This window comes from Babylonia areolata, chromosome 21 (genome assembly GCF_041734735.1).
Source record: "Babylonia areolata isolate BAREFJ2019XMU chromosome 21, ASM4173473v1, whole genome shotgun sequence".
Lineage (NCBI taxonomy): Eukaryota > Metazoa > Mollusca > Gastropoda > Neogastropoda > Buccinidae > Babylonia > Babylonia areolata.
In genome coordinates this window covers 32,194,379-32,217,658 of record NC_134896.1, presented here as the reverse complement: position 1 = coordinate 32,217,658, position 23,280 = coordinate 32,194,379, and the positions used below count along the sequence as shown (strand labels likewise).

General features: G+C 42.3%; 1 protein-coding gene and 1 non-coding gene across 2 annotated transcripts; both read left to right on the top strand.

The window, feature by feature from the left end:
- The first annotated feature begins 11,047 nt into the window (after nucleotides 1-11,047).
- On the top strand, nucleotides 11,048-11,120 carry Trnak-cuu (transfer RNA lysine (anticodon CUU)). The gene has a single exon. It is a non-coding gene; the product is annotated as a tRNA-Lys (tRNA).
- Nucleotides 11,121-11,913: 793 nt separating this feature from the next.
- Nucleotides 11,914-20,305, top strand: LOC143295753 (arpin-like). Its single transcript, XM_076607375.1, has 6 exons — nucleotides 11,914-12,343; nucleotides 13,681-13,759; nucleotides 14,379-14,511; nucleotides 16,674-16,880; nucleotides 17,359-17,525; nucleotides 18,893-20,305. The coding sequence occupies exons 1-6, from the start codon at nucleotides 12,252-12,254 to the stop codon at nucleotides 18,899-18,901; spliced, it is 687 nt and encodes a 228-aa protein (XP_076463490.1). The 5' UTR covers nucleotides 11,914-12,251; the 3' UTR covers nucleotides 18,902-20,305.
- Nucleotides 20,306-23,280: the final 2,975 nt, after the last annotated feature.

The window sequence follows — 23,280 nt, the reverse complement described above, 5'->3', positions numbered from 1 at the left end:
TAACAATCACAACGTCCATCCCCTGACCCCCCCCCCCCCCCCCCGCCCCCCCCCCCCCCCCGTAACCCCTCTACCACCACCCCTCCCCAAATAACAGCCAATGGCATGGTACTGGTGTTGACCTGGGTCCCTCCCACTCACCCCTCACAAGCATTGTATTGTGTTGAGGCCCCCATCAGGAAAGCCTTTCTTTTATTCCGGGCCCTTGGTTACTGACACAGAGCTCAGAAGAAGAAAGGTTAAAGGTTGAAGGTCCCATAGCCTTTTACGGCCATCGCGGAAGCACAGTGAATTATAATCCACTGTGTTTAGGGCTCGGCATAGGTAGGCGGGGCACATTTCTCTCAGTCGAAGACAGTACTAAATGTCTGTTCTATAGGAGCATCAAACTCAACTTTTGTCAAGAAAAATATATCTCACAACTGACTTCCAGATACTTACATATATCCTCTGACAAAGTTTCGTTGCAGTAACCATAAACTGCAGATCGAAATAGGGAGAACAGAAGGCGAAAACAGAGAAAACAGAATTTGCAAGGAATGTAATATGGGTACTGTTGGGGATGAATTTCATTTTGTTTTAGAATGTCCCCAAAATACTGTAATTCGAAATAAATTGATACCACAAAAATAAAAATCACATATGTCAATGTTCGGTTTATGCAGTTTATTCAGTGCTGGGAAGAAAACACAACTTCATCTAAGTAAATTCATAAAACTTGGAAAGGTTGTGTAACTTTTGTTACATCTAAAATATACTTGTCAGTATGTTTAAGTTTGATTTGTTTCGTTGCACATCATCATTAGCGCGTGTGTGTGTGCTTGCGTGGGGTGCGTTTTTGTGTGTGTTTCGGAGACATCGTTGGACTGAAGTTGTGATTCAATGAGTATGTATTGTTATTGTATCCTCCACACCCCAAAAGGAGCAAAAGGGTTAAATTTCTTTGAATCTTTGAATTCCTTCCGCCGTTGTAACCTTCCGCAACCACGTCAGGCACCCATTCACACCCGCTGTATTGTCCATGTGTTCTGTGTGGCTTATTCAGGATTAAAGAGGCTATGCCAGTCTTGAATAAAAGCTAATTTGTGTTTGCACATTTCTTCTGTCTTTGCTGCTGTGTGCACATGTCAAATGATTGGTATAAGGACAGGCCCGGCGCTTCCTTTTTTGAGGAAGTGTCTGGGTTTGTTCCAGTGTACCTTTTATTTACCTGTGTGCTAGCTGAATCGGTAGCGTAAGCATCACTGACTTGAAGTTGTGTACCTTGTGTAATGGAGAGAGTTACCACTCTTTACTATTTGTTAATAATATTTTTCTACTAGTTTCTAGCCAAGGACACAACGCCAGGTCGAAGTAAAGTATCTTTCTACCAGTTTCTAGCCAAGGACACAACGCCAGGTCGAAGTAAAGTATCTTTCTACCAGTTTCTAGCCAAGGACACAACGCCAGGTCGAAGTAAAGTATCTTTCTACCAGTTTCTAGCCAAGGACACAACGCCAGGTCGAAGTAAAGTATCTTTCTACTAGTTTCTAGCCAAGGGCACAACACCAAGCCGCCGGAAACAGGGAATCGAACCCTGGACCCGTGACCACTGGATCAGAAACGTCTTACCGATTCTACTGAACACGGCGGATGAATAAAGAGTATTGCAGATTACCATTACTGTAAGCCACTATGGGGCAGAAATTCTAATTTCATATCATTATACACACCCGAAAACGGAGTATGGCTGCCTACTTGGCGGGGTAAAAACGGTCATACACGTAAAAGCCCAATCGTGTACATAAGAGTGAACGTGGGAGGTGCAGCCAGAATATAGTTATACATTTAAAATCTTTTCAGTTGTTACTCTCAAATCACAAATAGTGTCCAACCGGCATGCCAACCACTGAATATCATTCATTCTTTCTTTTTGTTCTGGACCACAGACACTAAACAGTATCTGTTCACTGTGAACGTCCGTCTAGTATGGTCAGACAGGACCTGGGCCCGCCAGCGTGAGAGAACACCTTGACCTAGACTGGGCGGAACAGGCGGCCAATGTCAGTCAATGGGTCATTAATTCTCGGCTCAACAAAGGGTGACCTGGGGAAGGGAGTATTACAGAGTTGGGTTTGACGACGCGAGGAAGGTGGCAGAATGGTAAAGACGCTCAGCTGCCAATATATCGGGTGCCCCCCAAAAGTGAACTGCTTTTTGACAAGTATTTTCTCAGTGATAGAGAAACCGAATTCATTGAAAATTTTTACACAGTAACCGTAGGGTATCATCAACAAGTCTGCAAAATATCTAAAAGTTCGGTCGCAAATTATGCGAGTATTCTCAATTTCAAAACAGCATGTCAAAAAATCCAATATCAGAGCAGTGCAATGTGACCTGCATCATGTTCTTGCCAGCTGCCAGGTGTTGGCATCTGTCAGTCAGTGTCAGTCTCTGGGTGTCAAGTCTATTGATTTTTGTGATTTTTTAATTTTTTTTTTTATTGTCGTCTGTATCCAAAATCAGTTATGTCCAAAGTTTCAGTTTGGAAGGATCAACCATGCCTTTGAGTGAAAGTGAGACGGTTACCATTGAAAACTGTTTCAAGGAGAAAGGCTGGGGTGGAAGAAGGATCAGTCGTAAAGGAATTTCCAGGCAAGGGGTGGAGTCATGTCACTGTAAGTAGACTTATCGCTAAAATACGCACTACAGGGTCAGTTGCACGTAAAATTCTTTAGCCATTCTTTGCACAGAAGACTTGCTCACTTGTAAATCGCTTGCAACTTCTCTAAGAGATTTTGTGGGACCCTGGGTTCTCCTCCAGGGATTGAATCACTTCCTCAGCACAGTCCTTGTTCTCCTCCGAACATGCAGTCTTAGGTCTCCCACTGCGGCCAATTTTACGTGCTACTGACCTTTTCTTTTTTCTTTCTTTTGCGTTCGACAGCTACGCAGTCAGGGTCGAAGTCCGAGGGATGCCACAAACTCGGACGTCCGGTGAAGATCGGCTACCGTCCCCCAGAGCTTGGTGTTGAGGTCAGCACCCCCAGGCCAGGACTGCTGCCGCATCTCCTCATACAGGGAGCAGTCTTGGAGAATATGGGATGGGGTCTGGTCAGCCTGGCCGCAATCACATAGGGATATGGCTGTCACTCCAATCCTCTTCAGGTGTGATCGGAGGCTGCAGTGTCCTGTGCGAAGGCGGTAGATGGTAGCGTGCTACTGACCAATTCGGTGTCTCTATCACTGAGAAAATACTTGTCAAAAAATGGTTCACTTTTTTGGGACTGACACCCGATATAAAGTCCGCGAGGGTGTAGGTTCGAATCCCGCTCCCGCCCTTTCTCCCAACTTTGACTGCCGGAAAATCAAACTGAGCGTCTAGTCTTTCGGATGAGACGATAAACCGAGTTCCCGTGTGTAGCACGCACTTGGCTCACTGAAAAAGAACCCATGGCAACAAAAGTGTTGTCCTCTGTTAAAATTAATATGTAAAAAAGAAAATCCACTCTGATAGGTACACAAATATATAAGCATGCACTCAAGACCTGACAAGGGCGTTGGGTTGTGCTGATGTCAGGAATCTGCTGAGCAGATGTGGTGTAGCGTGTATGGATTTGTCCGAACGCAGTGACGCCTCACTGAGAAAGTGAAACTCAGTGAACGACGCGACCTGTTGCCGGCTCAGCAATCGGCATGATGCAGACACTGACACATAATACACACACTGACATAAAACACACACACACACACACACACACAGACTCACGCACAATGGCACACACAGAGACACAGACAGACACAGGCAAACAGACAGATACACACACAGACACACACACACACACACAAATACATGTGCGTGCACACGCACACACACACGCAATTTTCTCACATAATGCTCGAACAAGAATTTCTTTTCACCCACCCCGACACTTAGCTTTTTTTTCAGTTTTGTTATTGTTTTTGTGTTTTGTCATGTGAGTTAAACCCGGAAAGCAATCATGTTCTCAGTCAGAACAAAGCCTCAGTCAAAGGCACTGGAAAGAGAACGAGAACTGTGGGTTTTTTTTTAACTCTCTCCACACGAACGGCGAAAGAGACGACGTTAACAGCGTTTCACCCCAATTACCATCATCAAAATATTGCAAGCAGAAGGCTGTTATACTGAAGAGGTGAATGTTGACAAAGAATACCACAATTCTGACGACGGAAGCTAAAGGTTGGGTCATTCAGGCGCCCACTGGACATCCGAGGGGTCTGTGTAGAGGAGAAGAGAGGACTGGCCGTACTGAGTGGGTTAAAGTCCTGCTGTTGTTGGTCGTAAAATAAATAAAAAAAAAAAAAATAAAAAGGTCAGCATTTTGTTGGCACGTTCTCTGTCCCAGTTTTATCCCCAGTTCAGGGAACAGGTCATGTCCACTGTGCGTCTTCGGCCTTTTTCCCCCCCCTTTTTTTTTAACTTGGGGAAGGAGAGGGGATGAGAGAAGGGAGGGAGGGTAGGAGATGGTTGTGCCGAGGAGGTTGAAGGGTGAAGGGGCGTAGTTTTCTGGTCACTTTGGAAGGGGAGGGTGGGGGAGAGAAAAAATGTCTCCTTTGCTGTTACGGACAGCCCCCCTCCCTTCCTCCCGCTCCTCCCCCCAAAAAAGACACGAAATGCAACACACACACACACACACACACACACACACACACACACACACACACACACACACACACACACACCGGCAAACCAAAAAAAACAAAACAAAAAAACCCACGAATACGCACGTACGGACACAAACACAGACACAGGCACATAGACACAGACAGACACACAGAGACAGACACAGACACACACACAGACACACACACACACACACACACACACACACAAAAAAAACACGAACACGCACGCACAGCCACAGACACATCATTAGACACATACAGACATAGACATAGACACAGACACAGACAGACACAGACAGACACAGACACAGACACAGACACACACAGACACACACAGACACACACACACACACACACACACACACACACACAGAGAGCTGTTGTGAAGTTTCCATGCAGTCTCATCACGGGCCAGCAAAAGGAAACGTTGGCAAGTGGTCCACACAGAAGAAGATAACTGGCCAGCCAGACAGACCTGACCACCAACACTAATGTCCGACGGGACTGCTTGCACTGGCCAGCCACATGTCATTCACCTCTCTCTGGCAACTGACCCGTGCCAGGGTTTATTTTTGCCTCCATACGTGGACAACACAAGGGCTGTGTTTGGAACATCAGGCTTGTCTTGACAGAAAACAGGCCTGCGTAGTCTTTCTTTCTTTCTTTCCTTCTTCTTCTTCTTCTTCGTCGTCGTCGTTGTCGTCTTCTTCTTCTTCTTCTGTGGCCCGCATTTCCTTCCTTCGTTCACTCGAACGCATGAGTGAGCTTTTTCAACGTTCGTGTTTGACCCTTTTTACCGACGTGGCTCCCACCACCACCATATAGGCAGCCATACTCCGTTTTCGGGGGTATGCATCAGTGCTGGGCACTGGCGGGCACAACAGCTGAGCGGTTTAAGCGTTGGACTTTCAATCTGAGGGTCCCGGGTTCGAATCACGGTAACGGCGCCTGGTGGATAAAGGATGGAGATTTTTCCGATCACCCAGGTCAACATGTGTGCAGACCTGCTAGTGCCTGAACCCCCTTCGTGTGTATACGCACGCAGAAGATCAAATACGCACATTAAAGATATGTAACCCATGTCAGTGTTTGGTGGGTTATAGAGACAGGAAAATACCCAGCATGCATGAACCACGACAGAGTCATCGGCTGTAAGTTGATGTTGGTCGTGCATAAGAAAGGAGAAGAAGAAGAAAGAATAAGACTGACGTGACGTTCTTGTTTCCAAAACCCACCGCGAATGACTAATGACGGGATCTTTAACGAGCGTGTTTGATCTTCTGGGCTGATGTGTATGCACACAAAATTCGAGGTTAAGGTACTAGCAGATCTACGCATCTCTCAGTTGACCTGGGAGATCGGCCAGAAAAATATCCACCCCTCATAACATGCCAGGTGCCGCCGCCCGCAGCTGGGTTTCGAACCCAGGTCCCTCGTGCACACAGTACAACAATCTGAAATTCAGTATTTGTATGACAACGGAAAATTGGCGAATTTACGTACCTTGTCAAGCAGCAGCAGCATCACCAAGCACACTGTCTATGCACAAAATACAAAATTTTCAGGGTTTTTTTTTGGTCTGAAATATTCATTAGTTAAACAGTATCAATCACCATAAAAAGTATGTAAGTAAATTATGATATATCGTATACAGTACAACAGTTCTTTTGGTCATATAATGTACTGTTTGCGCATACCGAATATAAGTCATTTTGGTTATATAACCTACTATGCACTCCAGCAGCTGATACTGCAGTTATTTTTAGCTAAATGATACACTGAATGCGAATCAACACAACAGTTATTTTTGGTTATATAATAGACTATGCACACAGTACAACAGCTGTTTTCGTTATACGATATACTGTATGTAGAACTGTATTGATTATCTTGGTTATATACTATACTACGCACCTAGTACAACAGTTATTTTTTGGTTAATAATATACTGAACGCGCATCAATACAACTATAGTAATTTTGGTCACATAATATACTGACCCGGCGTATGCCCGGCACACAATAATAACAGTTGTTTTGTCTATATGATAGACTATGCACACAGTACAACCAACAGTTATTCTGATCATATAATGTATTGCATGCTCAATATACTGTTTGCCCACAATAACAACAGTTGTTTTGGCTATGTAATAGACTATGCACACAGTACAACAGTTATTATGATTATATAATATATTGCATGCACACAGTAATATTGTTGTATTGGTTATATAATATACTGTGCGCACACAATATGAAGCTATTTTGCGCACAGTATTACGATTATTAATTTGGTTATACAATAAACTGTGTGCCGATTACAATACAACAGTTAATTTGGTTAACTCCGAAGCCGTGGGGCAGGACTCTGCTTGGAAACACAGACCTCGCAAACACTGTGAGACAATAAGTGTGCAATCAAACAGTACCGGCACCGAAATGTACAATTTCAACAGAATACATTGTGGAATAGTGTCAAGAATTACCAGAAACCTCGAGGAAAACAATACACAACAGTAATTTGGGAAACTCATCATCAAGCAGTAAGATATAATCATCCGAAACATTGCACGCATACAATAAAACAGAAGAACTAATTAATTAGCCAGGTAAAATTAATGTTTGCGTACACCACGCAGGGAGTTCAGGCTGGTTAATGGATAACATTGTAATTGATATGGTTACTGGTGTACGGTGGAGTGATGTCAGTTTATGCGGATATTTTGAAGGCCCCTCACCTGCTCAACCTCCGACACCTCCAACTCACAACCCACCCCCCCCCCACTCTCCACGCCCCTCCCCCACCACTTTCCTCTGATTGTTTAACCCGTTATATGTACTAGGAAAATTTCAGTTTCCAGTTTCAAGGGCTGAGGCGTGAAAGCGTACGTGCGGACTAATTCATATCACTGAAGGCGGGTGCAGCCGACTCTGAACCCGGATCCAACTAAGTTCTAACCAAGGGAAGGTGGATGCTTTACAATGGGCAAACTGACAAGGACTTCATCATGGCCACTAGTGACACTGAGACAGCTGAGCAACGCGTTCTTCTTCTCTTCTTCTTTGGGGCTTATAAACCTACCACGCACAGCGTATTACACATGTATATATGAGGACTAGCGGTAAAAACGGTAGAGTTAAGATCTCCAGGGTTAACTCACTCAGTACGGCCAGTCCTCTCTTCTCCTCTATAAATACCCCTCGGATGTCCTGTGGGTGTCTGAATGACCCAACCTTTAGCTTCCGTCGTCAGAATTGTGGTATTCTTTGTCAACATTCACCTCTTCAGTATAAGAGCCTTCCGCTTGCAATATTTTGATGATGGTAATTGGGGTGAAACGCTGTTAACGTCGTCTCTTTCGCCGTTCGTATGGAGAGAGTTAAATGATAAGTTAAAAGAGGGGTTTTCAAGAAAGGTTAAACTTGAAGATAGTTTTTCCTCAGTGCCAACTTGCTTCATTTTTTAAAACTGAAGACATGTTGAAAAAGTTAAAAGCACTCATTTTCATTTTATTGTTTTTATTCAAAAGATTAAATCCTTCAGGACCACCATAAAAAAAACAACAAAAAAACGTTCTCCTCCTCGGACACTACGCCGCAAACCGGACATATAGACATATATACTGCGACGCAGCCTCAGTGGTCTTGATACATTCAATAATCAGTAAAATACTACAACATTCACACTGTAACAGTGTAGGACCACGTGGGAACTTAGAGCACAGTTTTCATGTCTTCAGTCTTGGGGCCATGATGAAATGTGGTGCTGAAAATTCCGCGCGGCCAGACAACGGAATATGCAGCCACTCAAGACCAGAGGTTGCTTTCTAGTACAGTACCTGCATAGATTTACTTCTTCCTTTCTTCAAAAAAAGAAGACTAAAAAAAATAAATAAATAAATAAATAAAATAAAATAAAATAAAAAAGCTATATCGTTTATAAACCACTGCCGGCCAATAACTGGTGAATTTTCGGCTGAAAAATACGTTTGAAAAATCAGTTGCTGTACAGCCAATAGTGCGGTTTTCGGTGCTTCGGAGAGTTAGACTTTTTGCAGCCTGCCGCGCAATTCACTTCAGTAAATCATTTTTCACCCCGGCTTCAACACGGGATGAGTAGTGCCAGTGTTCACATCAAAGCGTGGGCGTTCACTCCACTCATGGTTACCACAGGACTGGAGGGGAACAGATCGATAAAAAAAGAAGAGAAAAAAAGAGAGAAAAATATATATGTATGTATATATGTATGTAGATGGAGAGGTATGTAGGGAAGTATTTAGGGAGGATTGTAGACCTATGTATGTATCAGTATAGGCCACTGACTTGCTTTTATGAAGCTGACCGTAACTTTTTGTGAAGTGTGTAGTCATGATCCATGTCGATGCCACCGCAATGATACTCAGCCACGGTATACATGCGGTGCATTCTCTTTGTGCTTTACATCTGACTGGTCCAGGTGGGCCGGTCCACTGTGTGTGTGATCCCCTTTAATGCCGCCTTGCGAAGTGTTATGCTCTTGGCGTCGGTGCTGAAGTACCTGTCGCGTACCGTCGAAAACTGATCAGTCTGCGACGAAGCGCACGGCGCACTGAGAATTAACATGCTAAACGCACACGGCATCAGTGCATGCCGTGTACCGGCAGTCAGGTACTATCACACATACACACACACGCCTGCGCGCACACTGATACACACACGCCGCGCCGCGCGTGCGAGCGCGCACACACACATACATACACATATATGCCGCACTGACACACACACTGACGTACTGTACGGCATGACACACATGTGCACACACATCAGTATCCACACACATTTATGCGCACAGTCAATCACACACACACACACATACACACACACACACACACCGGCACACACACACACACACACACACACACACACACACACATCCGAGTCATGTCATGTACTTGACACACACACGGCACTGCCGTGCACACACACACACACACACACACACACACACACACACACACACACACACACAGAGTTACTGACACACATACACGCACTGCACACACTGGCACACACACACACACACACACACACACACACACACACGCCGCACACACACAGACACACACACACACACACACACAAAGTGCAACTCCGGCCAGTGGTTCCGAGTTCCGTCGCGACCGTCGACACACTGACACACACACACACACACACACACACACACACACACACACACACACACACACACACACACTGGCACACACAGAGACACACACAGACACAGACACACAGACACAGACACACACACACACACACACACACACCGTGACACACACACACACACACAAAGTGCAACCCCGGCCAGTGGTTCCGTCGCGGCCGTCGATCTATATAATTCGCGGCTTCTGCATCCTCCCCGGCCCTCTCCATTTTCCCCTCAGTCTGTTTCCTCTACCTATGCAGGTGACTCATACATAAGGGAATTGAAGCGTGTGTGTGTGTGTGTGTGTGTGTGTGTGTGTGTGCGAAGTGAGTGCGAGTTTAGTCAGTGTCGCCAAAATTAATTACTTCTCATTAAAAAAATTTTAGCACGTGCGTTCCCCGGCCGGCATAAAACGGCCTTTCAAATGCAATCTAAGTTTTAGTTTCAGTTCCAGTTTCAGTTTCTCAGGTCGTCACTGCGTTAGGACAAATCCATATACGCGACACCACACCTGATAGGCAGAAGCATGACAGCAGCATAACCCAATAACGTGCTTGTGAGGCGGCCTTGAGTGCATTCTTATGATATTTGTGTGCCCATGTGTTGTTGGAGTTTAACGACCTATTGGCATCTACACCCTTAAGGTCAAAACGTGTTCCCATCAGAGTGGATTTCTTTTTATATGATTATACCAGAAGACAACACTCTCGTTGCCCGCATTAGTTCTTTTTCAGTGCGCCAAGTGCGTGCTGCACACGGGACCTCGATCGGTTTATCGTCTCATAGACACTAGAATTCCCTGAGATATTAGTGTCTATGACTAGACGCTCAGTTTGATTTTCCAGTCAAACATTATGGGAGAAAGGGCGAGAGCGGGATTCGAACCCACACCCTCAAGGACTCTATGTATTACAATCTTAAAACATATGTAATAAATCAATATTTCAAATTCTTCATCTTTTTCCCTCTCCTGGCCGTCTTTGCGCGTGTGTGCGTCCATCGATGGGTTGAGGGTGCGAGTTGGGTGAGGCCCACTGATTTTTTTTTTTTATTTAAAAAAAATTTTTTTTATAGAGTAGCTCAGTGTATGGTGGGAGAGGTTAACGATTCTTTCTTTTCCTTTTAGACATAAAATTTACGTACTACATTGACAACACATGTAGTAAAACGCGCTCAGTGGAGCTGCATATGAATGTTATGTGTCATCGTAAGAGCAGGTGCCCGGTTAGCTCAGTCGGTAGAGCATGGGACTCTTAATCCCAGGGTCGTGGGTTCGAGCCCCACATTGGGCGAATTTTTTTTGTTGTTTTCTTTTTTGTGCTGTTCAAATCTGTCCGCACGCTCAGATGTCTATTTGAAACTGAAACCGAATCATTATTATCTTTGATGTCACGCGATTGCCACTAAAATCATTCATCTGACCGCAGTTTCTTGGTGTTGACTAATGTCCAAGCAAATCTCTGTCCTCTCCGCGATCCCTCCTTTCCCGTGGCTTGTGGCCTGCTGTTTGCTGCGTGTGTGTCGGTAGGTATTTCTTTCTCTGTCAGGACAAAACACACACATTCCACAACTTCAATTTCAATTGCATGAAATTCGTGAAATTTATGCAGTGGAGATGCACTAAAATTAAGAATTTCCGATTTTGTAGCGAAAAAAAAAAAAGAAAAAAAAGAAAGAAAAAAAGATAAAGTCTCAATTTATCAGTTTCATTTGTCTTATCGACTACAGACATGTGTGCATCCTATGCCACTCCAACACTCGGTGTAAAATAATATGGACAAGCGAAAATTTGTGTTCATCAGTCCAGTAAGTCAGAAAACGGGTGATGATTCAGGGGAAGCCATCCATGGTGTGTGTGTGTGTGTGTGTGTGTGTTTGAACAAATTGCGTGGATGTTTGCGTGTGTCCAGTTTGTGTGAGTAAAGAACAGTCAATAGACAGTATCTGAGGAAGACAACCACCAGAGGTTTGTGGAACCTGTAAAAAAATCAGAAACTGAAATAACAAAATTAGAATACCGTTTTCTTTAAAGAAACGTAATAAACAAACTGGGAAAAGCAACAGGGCACACTGCAAGGGACGTGACTCCAAAATACAGAGAATAGCAGACAGCATAAGGTGGCGGAAGGGAAATACGACCTATTTCCTGTTTTTTTCCTCGATGACTTCTTGAGTTGGTGTTTTTCAAACAAATAGTTATTATACATGAAAGCATCTCTTTCTTTTCTGAGAGACATACAGTGGACAATCGCACGGCTGTTGGAAGCATACGATATTCGTCAAGGCAAAGAACGTTCGAAAGATTTACGATAGGTGTTGTCAAAGCAAAAGTAGATCTGTGATTTTGAAGGAAATTCATGATTGTCGAGAGTCTGTTATAAACACGACCCTTTCGGCTTTGATATCGTCACAAAAATTTAGAAATGAGTCGTATCTACGATGATCAAAAACTACAGAATCTGCCTCTCATCAACAGGTCGTGGTCTTCATCTTGGAACACCAAGACATGGACAGAGTATGTCGCTGTGTGGAATACGAATGCATGCACTGTGCAGTGAATTAAGCAGTTACGTAGTGCACTCCTGTGGTACATCAGTCCAAAACTTGTGCTGACATTATATCATTGTGTAATATGGTGTTTTGTTTGCAGACATAATGGCATTGTACGACTTGATGTTCTGTTTTTACTTACATTTTTTTTTTATTTTTTTTATAGGGAACGGTTCATGATGTAGATTTTGAATACATTGTACACGAGTATGAATATGAAAGATGATCATGATTTCAACAGTTTAAGCGAAAGTGAGTACAATCACAGGTATCACACACACACACACACACACACACACACACACACACACACACACACACACACACAGAGAAACACACATGCATACACACATACATATACATGCACATATGTGCGCACAATTAATGCATGAATATATCAATCCACCATGATACTGTTTTTCATGTCTTAAAGTAAACATTTGCCATTGTTGATGAAAAGTAAAGTGATGGTAATAATCCATCAAGGATTTGCAGAACAGGTTTTGTCTCTTTGTTTTGTCTTATTCATGGAGTTATTATTACTGGAATGTGTATCCTCCTCACTTATATTAAGTTTCAAGTGGATTCTTCCATGATATGTACACATACAGTATGATAATGCTTATTTCACAGTTCATGTTCATTCATGGGCAGTGACTCCCACATTCACTTATGTACACAATTAAGTGGGCTTTCATGTGCATCACCATTCTACCCCCACCAAGTAGGTAGTTATACTCCATTTTCAGGAGGGGGGGGGGGGGGTGCATGCCAGGTATGTTTTTTTTCCATAGCACACTGAACGCTGACATGGATTTGGGAATCTTTAATGTGTGTATTTGATCTTCTGCATGTGTGTACACATGAAGGGGGTTCAGGCACTTGCAGGTCTGCAGATCTGTTGACCTGGGAGATCAGAAAAACCTCCACCCTTTACCCACCAGGTGCCCTGATGATTGGGATGCGAACCTGGGACCCTCAGATTGAAAGTCCAATGCTTTGGCCACTTGGCTGTTGCGCCCACTGCTCCACAGTTTACAGGCAGTGAAGCTTCATTTTGAGACAGAGTGTTACATTTATTTTATTTATATGTGGAATGTTTTTTTTCTTTTAACTCTCTCTCTCTTGATTTATATATATATATATATATATATATATATATATATATATGCTTACTATGGATCACTCTTCATGCTTTGAGTTTGACACCCTTCAAACTGAAACTAATTTTGAATTATTGAGCTTACTGTATTTATCATAATTATATGATTGTATTTAGTTTTACTGTGATGAATTGTACAGAAAGGGGGACGGGGTGTTGGTGGAGGGGACTGTGCAAAACAGACACAAAGTGTGCATCACTGACAGTGCTGGAACCAAGGTGAGACTGGATTTCATTGATCATTTTCCCCTGTTTTTCAAGGTTCGTTTGTTCTTTAGTTTAACGTCTTTTCACTGTAAGTGATATTAGACAAGGGAAGGAAAAAAATCGAGTGGGAGGAGGGGGAGGGGGGGGGGGATTACTGTGTACGTGTACAAGTAAGTGAAAGAGTGTGTGTGTGTGTGTGTGTGTGTGTGAAAATTATTGATTTGAGTTTTGTTTTCAAGGTAGTGTTTAAGATTGGTTATACATTGTACATGAGTATTAAAAGTAATTGTTTCAGTAACTAAAGAAAAAGATCAGAGAACAATTACAGATATAATATCACGAAGACAAATCATGTAAATAAAGAGGAAAAAAACAAACATCAATGCATAAAATTCAAATGACTTCATGTGAAAAGTATTAATAACACAGACTACATACTGTACACACGTTCACAAAGACACACACACACACACACACACACACACACACACACACACACACACACACACACACACATATATATGTCATGGTGACAGATCAAAATAGAAATAATAATTGTACTTAATGAAGCGACTCGGGCTGTCATAACATATTTCTAATTCTAAAACTCTGTAGTGTTGTTTTTTTTCAGAATCGCTACTATATTCTTCTGATCAAGGTCAGCCGCGCTCACAAGCGGCAGTTTGACAGCAGTGGGCAAGAGATGGAACCCAACTTCAGCCAAACCACCAAAGTCTCCACTGGATTCCTGAATTCATCTTACAGTGAGAACTTGCTCTGTCTCTCTTCTCTCACCCTCTTTTCTCTCTCTCTCTTTGTCTCTCTCTGTATCTCCTTTCTCTCTTTTCTCTGTCTGTCTGTCTCTCTTCTCTCACCCTCTTTTCTCTCTCTCTCTCTCTGTCTCTCTCTGTATCTCCTTTCTCTCTTTTCTCTGTCTGTCTCTCTTGTCTCACCCTCTTTTCTCTCTCTCTCTGTCTCTCTCTGTATCTCCTTTCTCTCTTTTCTCTGTCTGTCTCTGTCTCTCTTCTCTCACCCTCTTTTCTCTCTCTCTCTGTCTCTCTCTGTATCTCCTTTCTCTCTTTTCTCTGTCTGTCTGTCTGTCTCTCTTCTCTCACCCTCTTTTCTCTCTCTGTGTGTCTCTCTCTGTATCTTCTTTCTCTCTTTTCTCTGTCTGTCTGTCTCTCTTCTCTCACCCTCTTTTCTCTCTCTGTGTGTCTCTCTCTGTATCTCCTTTCTCTCTTTTCTCTGTCTGTCTGTCTCTCTTCTCTCACCCTCTTTTCTCTCTCTCTCTGTCTCTCTCTGTATCTCCTTTCTCTCTTTTCTCTGTCTGTCTCTCTCTCTTCTCTCACCCTCTTTTCTCTCTCTCTGTCTCTCTCTGTATCTCCTTTCTCTCTTTTCTCTGTCTGTCTGTCTCTCTTCTGTCTTTTTCTTATTCACTCGCTCTTAAACAAAGCATTTAAATTGCAATCAGTCAAGATGTCATAATTCATTTGCTGAATGTTTCACCGTGTGCACTTGAATGTTTAAAAATGTACACTGCAACCCTTCATATGGAGCAGTCAGCTTCATGGAAAATCATCCAAATCTCTTTCTGTGTCTGTCTGTCTGTCTGTCTCTCACTCTCACACACTCTCTCTCTTGCTTTCTCTCTCTCTGTGGTCTGTGTATTTTCTCTCTGTGTCTGTCTATCTCTGATGTACTTTGGGGAGTTGATTTAGCTTTCAAGAAATTATTATTCGAATGAGGTATCTCACATATGCAAATGTCTCTTGAGCAAGCAGACACACAAGTGCACAGACATTCATACTTCCATATATATATTTGAGTGCATACATGAGTGCGTGCGCACACACACACACACACACACACACACACACACACACACACACACACACACACACTCTCATGTCCTTAAACGAAACAACAAAAAAACATCCTGGTTGTTTTTTCAAATGCATACATATTATGAAACACAAAAATTTCATCTTTATTCACTTAAAAAAACAAAAGGAAAAAAAAAAGGAAGTTGTACTCAAGGAAAAGAAACTGTCAAAGCATAGTATAACACATAGTGTGTGCAGATTCTTTTTAAAGATGTTTGAATACTTTGCTGTTGACTGGTACATCAGTGATAGTTTTATCCTTCTAAAAAAAATGATGGGGAAACAAGTCTGCTCATTATGATAACAGCAAAAATAGTGATGATCATAATAGAAAAAAGGGTTGTCCCTGGCAAAATTCTGTAGAAAAATCCACTTTGATAGGAAAACGGATACACTTGCAGGCAGAAAAAGAAAGAGAAAAAGATGTGGGTGGCAGTGCACTGTAGCGTTGTGCTCTCTCTTGGGAGAGCAACCTGAATTTCATACAGGGAAATCTGTTGTGAGAATGTTTAATACACTACACTACACTACACTACACTACACTACACTACACTACACTACACTACACTACACTACACTACACTACACTGCACTGCACTGCACTACACTACAATACAATACAATACAATGCAACAAACTACACTACACTACACTAAACTGCAATACAATACAATACAATACAATGCAACACAATACACTACACTACACTACACTAAACTGCAATACAATACAATACAATACAATGCAGTAAACACTACACTACACTACACTACAATATAGTACAGTACATGTACTGTACAATGCAATGCAACACAATACACTACACTACACTACAATACAATACAGTAGAGCACAGTAGAGCACAGTACAGTACAGTACAGTGCAGTATGGTATTGTGTGGTATGGTATGATATGGTATGGTGGGGTACAATATGGTATGGTACGGTACAGTGCGGTACAGTACAATTAAGCACAGCACAGCACAATGCAAAACAACCCAACCCAACCCAACCCAACCCAACCCTTTCTTCATATTGTCACAGAGGTGGAGGCCAAAGGCAAATCCGACGTGCTGTCAGAGGCTGCTCTGTCCTCCCTCGTCGCCGTCCCTGAACTGGCCTCGCTGACCAAGGACCTGGTGTCAGGGGACCTGCTGACCCTGTGGTTACCTGAAGCGTCGGCGGAGAATATGGAGATAGAGCTGGGAACGGCTTTCCGATTCAAGACACAGGGCAACAGCCCTTTCATTTGTGAGTCGTGGTGAATCAGCGTGATGTGTCTTGCTTGTGCTTTTCTTCTTCTTCTTCTTATTGTTGTTATCACTATTTCATATATACATTTTTTGTTATTATTATCATTATCATCATCATCATCATCATCATCATTATATCTGTTACTAACATTAGGTTATTAGTATTAAAGGTATTTCTATAGCAAGTAACTACAGAGCACTAAGCGCTTTAACAAGGACACAAACAAGATTAAATAATACAGAAATAAAAACTGACATAGAAACAAAACATTGCTCAATATATCTAAAGCACAAGGGCAGGCATATGCATGTCACTCCAGAGCAACTTGCAGCACAAACAAGATTATAAGATACACAAATAAAACCTAACATAGAAAATGAAATATCGTTCAATATAATCTAATGCACAAGGACAGGAACATGCACTATCACTCCAAAGCAACTTGCCGCATGACTTCTCTCCCTTCTGTGTGCAGGCAGCATGACCAGGCAGGAAGGGCAGTGGACTGCGACGGCCAACTATGCTGGGGGGGAGCAGGTCGGGGCGTCCTGGACCGACAAGATCATGGCCGTCAAAGCCTCCTCCTCCTCCGCTCCACCCGCCCCAAGCACTGGCGACGACATTATCGAGGACGACGAATGGGTAAGGATTATTGTAATCATGATAATGATGATGATGATGATGATAATAATGATATGACTGCTACTACCACTACTAATGAATACTATTGATTGTGATGATGATAAAAATGATAATGATATGACTTTTAATGCTGCTGCTGCTGTAAATGATAATAATAATGATGATGATAATAATAATGTTGATAACAATGATAATAATAATAATGATGATGATAATAGAAATGATGTACATATGTATATAGCACCTTTTCTCCCTAAGAGCTCAGGGCACTTTGCATGAAAGAACCACTCATAACTTATCCTTCTCTTTCTCCCCCCCACCCCCACCTCTCTCTCTCAGACCTCCATGGAATCCAGGTGTGCATAGAAATATTTCCTTAACTCACTCCGGACAAATGGTTCTCTCCCTTGCTTTTCCCTACAGATGACCCATTTGTCAGGGTTAGGAAAAAAATCACAAAAAATACAAAACATAAAGTAACTGAATTAAACTCACTGTACTTGACCCACTGACCCATCTCCTCACATCATGTGAACGCCCACCCCCCTCCCTCTTCACAGCTCTCAGAAGTTGAATTACTATCAATACCTACTTGCTGGTAGGTTTCTTCACTGCAGATACTTTATTCGACGTCTTCATCATCCTCGTTGATGTCGAAACCTTCAGTTTGAAGCATTTCAATCACTTCAGCAACAGCAAAAGCTGCTGTCATGATCTAGTTTGCTCAAAAAATTTCCACTTGATACAAATGACCAATTTCGATACGTATGCAGATTAGTTTGTCGTGTGGGGTCCTGAACTCGCTGGCTCACTGTGGAGTGTATTGTTACGGACTCTCATGAAGAAACTTTCCATTTGACCCTTGACACAGTTACAATGCCTGGTGTAGCTGCGACTGTTATGCTACCCCATGAGGAAAACGTGGAAAAAAAATTTAATTGTCGAAACTGCTATTACGTTCCATCGTCCGGAAGGCTACCTTACGTCAGGAATGCTAGAGCCTTCCATCGTCCGGAGTGAGTTAAAACTTGCATATGACTATGAGAAGATGAGCATTGAAGAACAAGTATACCTCTTTAAAAAGAATGACACTTAGTCATAAGTCAGTCTTATTTACACCTTTCCTCCCTATTTTTTTCCTTCTTTTTTTTTTTTTGGTGCTGTTTTGTTTGTCAGAACAGTGTTAAAATGTTTGGCAGAAGAAGGCTAAAGGAATGTGTTCTTAAGGCATGTGAGTGATTTTGTGTGTTGTGTATGCCAGTGCATATCCTTGTATGTGTGTGAATGAATATGCTTATCATTCTGTTACATCTGCATGTCTGTTTTCACATGAGATTTCACATCTGTGTCCATTTTCCCTTTTACAGGATGACTGACATATTCAGGTCAAGCCTCAGAACCACCAGGAGTGACATTGTCGAACAAATCATACTTCAACGTATGATTCATTCTGGTCAAACATCACCACAGTTGAAAAATATAATGATTTTGTATCATGCAGCATTTCCGTGTAATTGCAATGTTATACCTTTTTTTTCTTTATTACTTATGTTTTTGGTATTTTGCTTATGAAAGATTCCAACATGTATGTGTAACTGTGAATGTGTGTGTTTGGGATGACAAGAATGAGAAAAGAATTAGTATGTGTGAGAGGGAGAGAGAGGGAGGACACATGTGCCTTATGTTGTTTCTCTGATTATTGCATGAATTTATGGATGCATTATCTGACTGTCAGCTTGCTTCATTAAATTTGCTGAGATTATACAGCTCTTATGTTGTTAAAAGGTTTCTTGTTTGTGTTGAAACCAACAATTTATTGGAATATTATTTACAGTCATGTCAAACCTTAAGTTGGAACTTTTTCTTATCAAGAATCTTTTGCTGAGGTGCTTTACATTATTTATGAGAATCATTTTGTTCATTATTTAAAACTTTGTTACTATTATTTTGTTGATAATGTAATTTTCTGTTGAAAAGATTTTTCCTTTTTTTTTTTTATAATGAATTTTAATTGTGAAATTTTCTTCCTCCAAATTACATGCTAGAACATCAGTCTATTTATAAAGTGACATTCTAAGTAGAATTTAATTTGAGTTCATTGTTTTGTTATTTTGTTTGTAGATTTTAAAATACGTTTGGGAAAAGTTGCAGCTGCAAAAGCTTTTAAGGACAAATGTAGTCATACACAAACATTCTCATGCACATGCACAAAAAACTTACCTGTCTATTCCTTGCCTGGCTGCCTTCTTCTGTGTGTGTGTGTGTGTGTGTGTGTGTGTGTGTGTGTGTGCATGTTTGCATGCATGTTCATTTATGTGATTTCAAAATTTTGACAGCTGATGTTTTTGCATTTTTAATGGATTTGTTGTACATTAAATTAAAACTAGAATGTTGCATGATTAACCCCTTGACTGCTGAACCGTGGTGAAACGAGATCAGTGTGGCACGAGTCAGGGCTTTTCGTGTACTCTTCAAGTGGTGATTTTGATGTTGCTGAACAAAGTCATGCAGTTCCTAAAAGGAAGAAATCTAAATCAGGAATGTTGACTGACTACGTGACCTGTAAGCACTGTCTTATCTCACTCAGTGAGGTGACAGCCCTTCGCTGGCGATCATAATCGTCAACAGCAGTCAAGGGGTTATACAAATCTGCTCTTTCTGGTCAGCATATGGTGGGCTGATATAACTACATGAAAGTGGCCCTCTTTTTTGCCCGTGTGACTCATTATTGTTAAATGTAGTGTAAATTTCTGTAATAAAAACAGCTGTTATTATTTTCACCATGGTTTATGATTGTAGTGTTGGTGGTTTGTGATCATTGAGTTTGTTTTTGTGAAGGTGTGGGTGTGATGTAAATCTGTGTTTCATACTTAAAAAAAAAAAGAAGTCTGTAGCATTCTCTGACTGGGACAAAATGGCAGTTAGAGGTAACACATGCCTTGCCAAATGAAACAAATCTGTACGTGGATTCCTTGAGAGAGAATTCAAGTGATATTCGGGACAGATTAGTTGGCTGTTCGTATTAGTGTGCTTTGCAGACAATGATTAAAATGACCCGCATCACTGTTTTCATTGCTGGTGCATGGTGTATTTTGATCTGTTTTGGCAAAATAGAATTGGAACATTTGATGGGCACTACAACTGAGTGGTTAAGTGTTGGAATTGCAGTCTCAGCATCCTGTGTTTGAGTCCTGATCAATGCGCCAGATGGGTTAAGGGTAGGGATTTTTCTAATCTCCCTTGGCAATATAAGTTCGGACCTGCTTGTGCCAGAACTCTCTTCATGTGTATACGTATACAGATGATCAAATGTGCATGTTAAATATCCCTTAATCCATGTCAGAGTTGCAGTGGGTTATGGAAACAAGAACATACCCAGCATGCACACCTCCCTAAATGAGAATGGCCCTGCCGACATAGTGGGGTAAAAATGGTCATGGATGTAAAAGCCCACTCGTATACAAGTGCATGTGGGCGTTGCTGCCCCTGAATGAAATTTTCAGTTTCAAGGTGTCAGAGTGTGTGGACCATGAATGCAGAAGAAGCAGAAAGAGGAAATTATGAATCCAAATGTTGAAACACCAAGTTCAGTCGTTATGGTGTATGGCCAACAAGTCCTACAGTGCTGCCTCTGATGGGGCTTCAACAGGTCACCTGTTTTTGCCTTGGTGACTGCTTCCACATTGGCTGGTGTGTGTATTACACACACACACACGCGCGCGCGTGCGCACGCGCACATGCACATACACACACACACACATGCACATATGCACACACACACATACATGCGCACATATACTCATAGAATCAGAATCAGAATTACTTCATCATTTTCGTTGAGGAATTAAGTGCACTCTGAAGAATGCACACATGCTACTCACCCACACACAAAATATGCATGCATGTGCTTCTCCACAGTGGCTTGTGTGTACTTTTGTGTTAAGTTTTTAAATAAATGCATGCACATGCACACACACACACACACACACACACACATGCTCACACACATATATGTGCACGTGCACATGTGCTTGCACACAAAAGAAATCACATTCACACACACACACACACACACACACACACACACACACAATATGAACACAAAAGATGTAAGACACAAATTCTGACCTACACATAAACCCAACACTCTGGTCAGTTCATGATTGCTTGTCCTAGAAAAAGGGAAGTGGTGCTTTCTTGACTTTGATGGTTTATGTTGTAGGAGCCTAGTCAGCTTTTTACGCAAGGGGAGAGGGGGTCACAGGGGGTGGGGGGAATGGGGGTGGTGGTGGTTGGGCTGTGTAGCTTCTACACAGTGCGCATGTTGCTGCTACTGTGATGGTGGTCCTGCACCCTTGCTAGCTGCTGATCGTCGACCAGATTTTTCCAGTCTACAGCTGTTCTAATAAAGAACGAATTCTTAAATTGTTCTGTTCTTGTTTCTGGAACTTCTAGTGTTCTGTTGTCCTTTCTGGCTGACCTCTCCACAATATTGCAAGAGACAAAGTCAGCAAAGCGTCGAGGGTGGATGCGGCGTCTGTTTCTTTCTTGTTCTTTGATGAACTGGTCAGATGGTATAGCTGGCACCGACCGCTCAACCACTCCTTTTAGGAAAGAGAGATGGAGGTCTTGTTGTCTCTCTTGCAGGCTAGGAAGCTGGAGATCCTTCAACATAGTTGAGACACAGCCAGGTTCTTTACTTCTGTAGTCTCCTTTGATGAAACTTGCTGCTTGGTGTTGTATTTGTTCAATCTTGTCTACATCACCTTGGTGGTACGGGTCCCATACTATTACCGCATACTCAAGGATGGATCATATGAGTACTGTATATGTGGTCTTCCTAAAGGTTTGAGGGCAGTGTCACAAGTTTTGTCGCAAAAAGCCAAGGGTGGAATTTGCTTTTTTGGTGGTCCTAGTGACGTGAAAGTGCCACTTTAGGTTGTTGGATATAATCACTCCAAAATAGGGGTTTGTACTGACTTGCTGTAGTATTTCGCCACAGAGGTTGTAGAAAAAGTCAGTCTTCTTCTTGATTGTGATGATATAACACTTCTTTGCATTGAAGCGCATGCCCCAGTCTTTTGCCCACTTCTCAAGTTGTTTCAGGTCTTCCTGGAGAGCAAGATGATCAGCGAAGGTCCTTATTTGGCGGCACAGTAAACAGTCATCTGCGAAAAGGCACACTTGGGATTTAACAGCTACTGGCAGGTCATTTATGCAAATTAAGAACAGCACAGGGCCGAGCACTGTACCTTGCAAGATACCAGAGTCAACTGCAACTTCTTGGGATTCCTCACCATCCAACACGACCTTCATGGTGTGATTTGTAAGGAAATTATGGATCCAGTGCTGTATAGGGCCTCTGACACCATAGTGGCACAGCTTATGGAACAGTTTCTTGTGTGGCACAGTGCCAAAGGCCTTGCTGAAATCCAGTATAGCCAGGTCTGTTTGTGCGTCTTTGTGCTTAACCATCAATTTTAACCCCTTGACTGGTGAATCTTGGTGGAAATCAGTCTGGCATGAATTTTAAGAGCAAGGAGTACTTCTTTTGCTCTTTTGAATGGTACAATTATTTCTTCCAAACAAAGATAATGCACTCTCTAGAGGAAGAAGTCCAAATATATGTGTATGCACAGGTGCAATAGCCGAGTGGTTAAAGCGTTGGACATTCAAGAACACAAACACACACACACACACACAAACTTACATATGTATGAGCCTGATAAAAGACAGGAAGGAAAACACATGCATG

Bases quoted from the DNA above. Each gene is read 5' to 3' on its own strand.
- LOC143295753 (XM_076607375.1), top strand. From the start codon at position 12,252: ATGAGTCGTATCTACGATGATCAAAAACTACAGAATCTGCCTCTCATC. The intron at 13,760-14,378 runs GTGAGACTGGAT...GTTTTTTTTCAG, and splicing joins CTGACAGTGCTGGAACCAAG to AATCGCTACTATATTCTTCT. The intron at 16,881-17,358 runs GTGAGTCGTGGT...TTCTGTGTGCAG, and splicing joins GGGCAACAGCCCTTTCATTT to GCAGCATGACCAGGCAGGAA.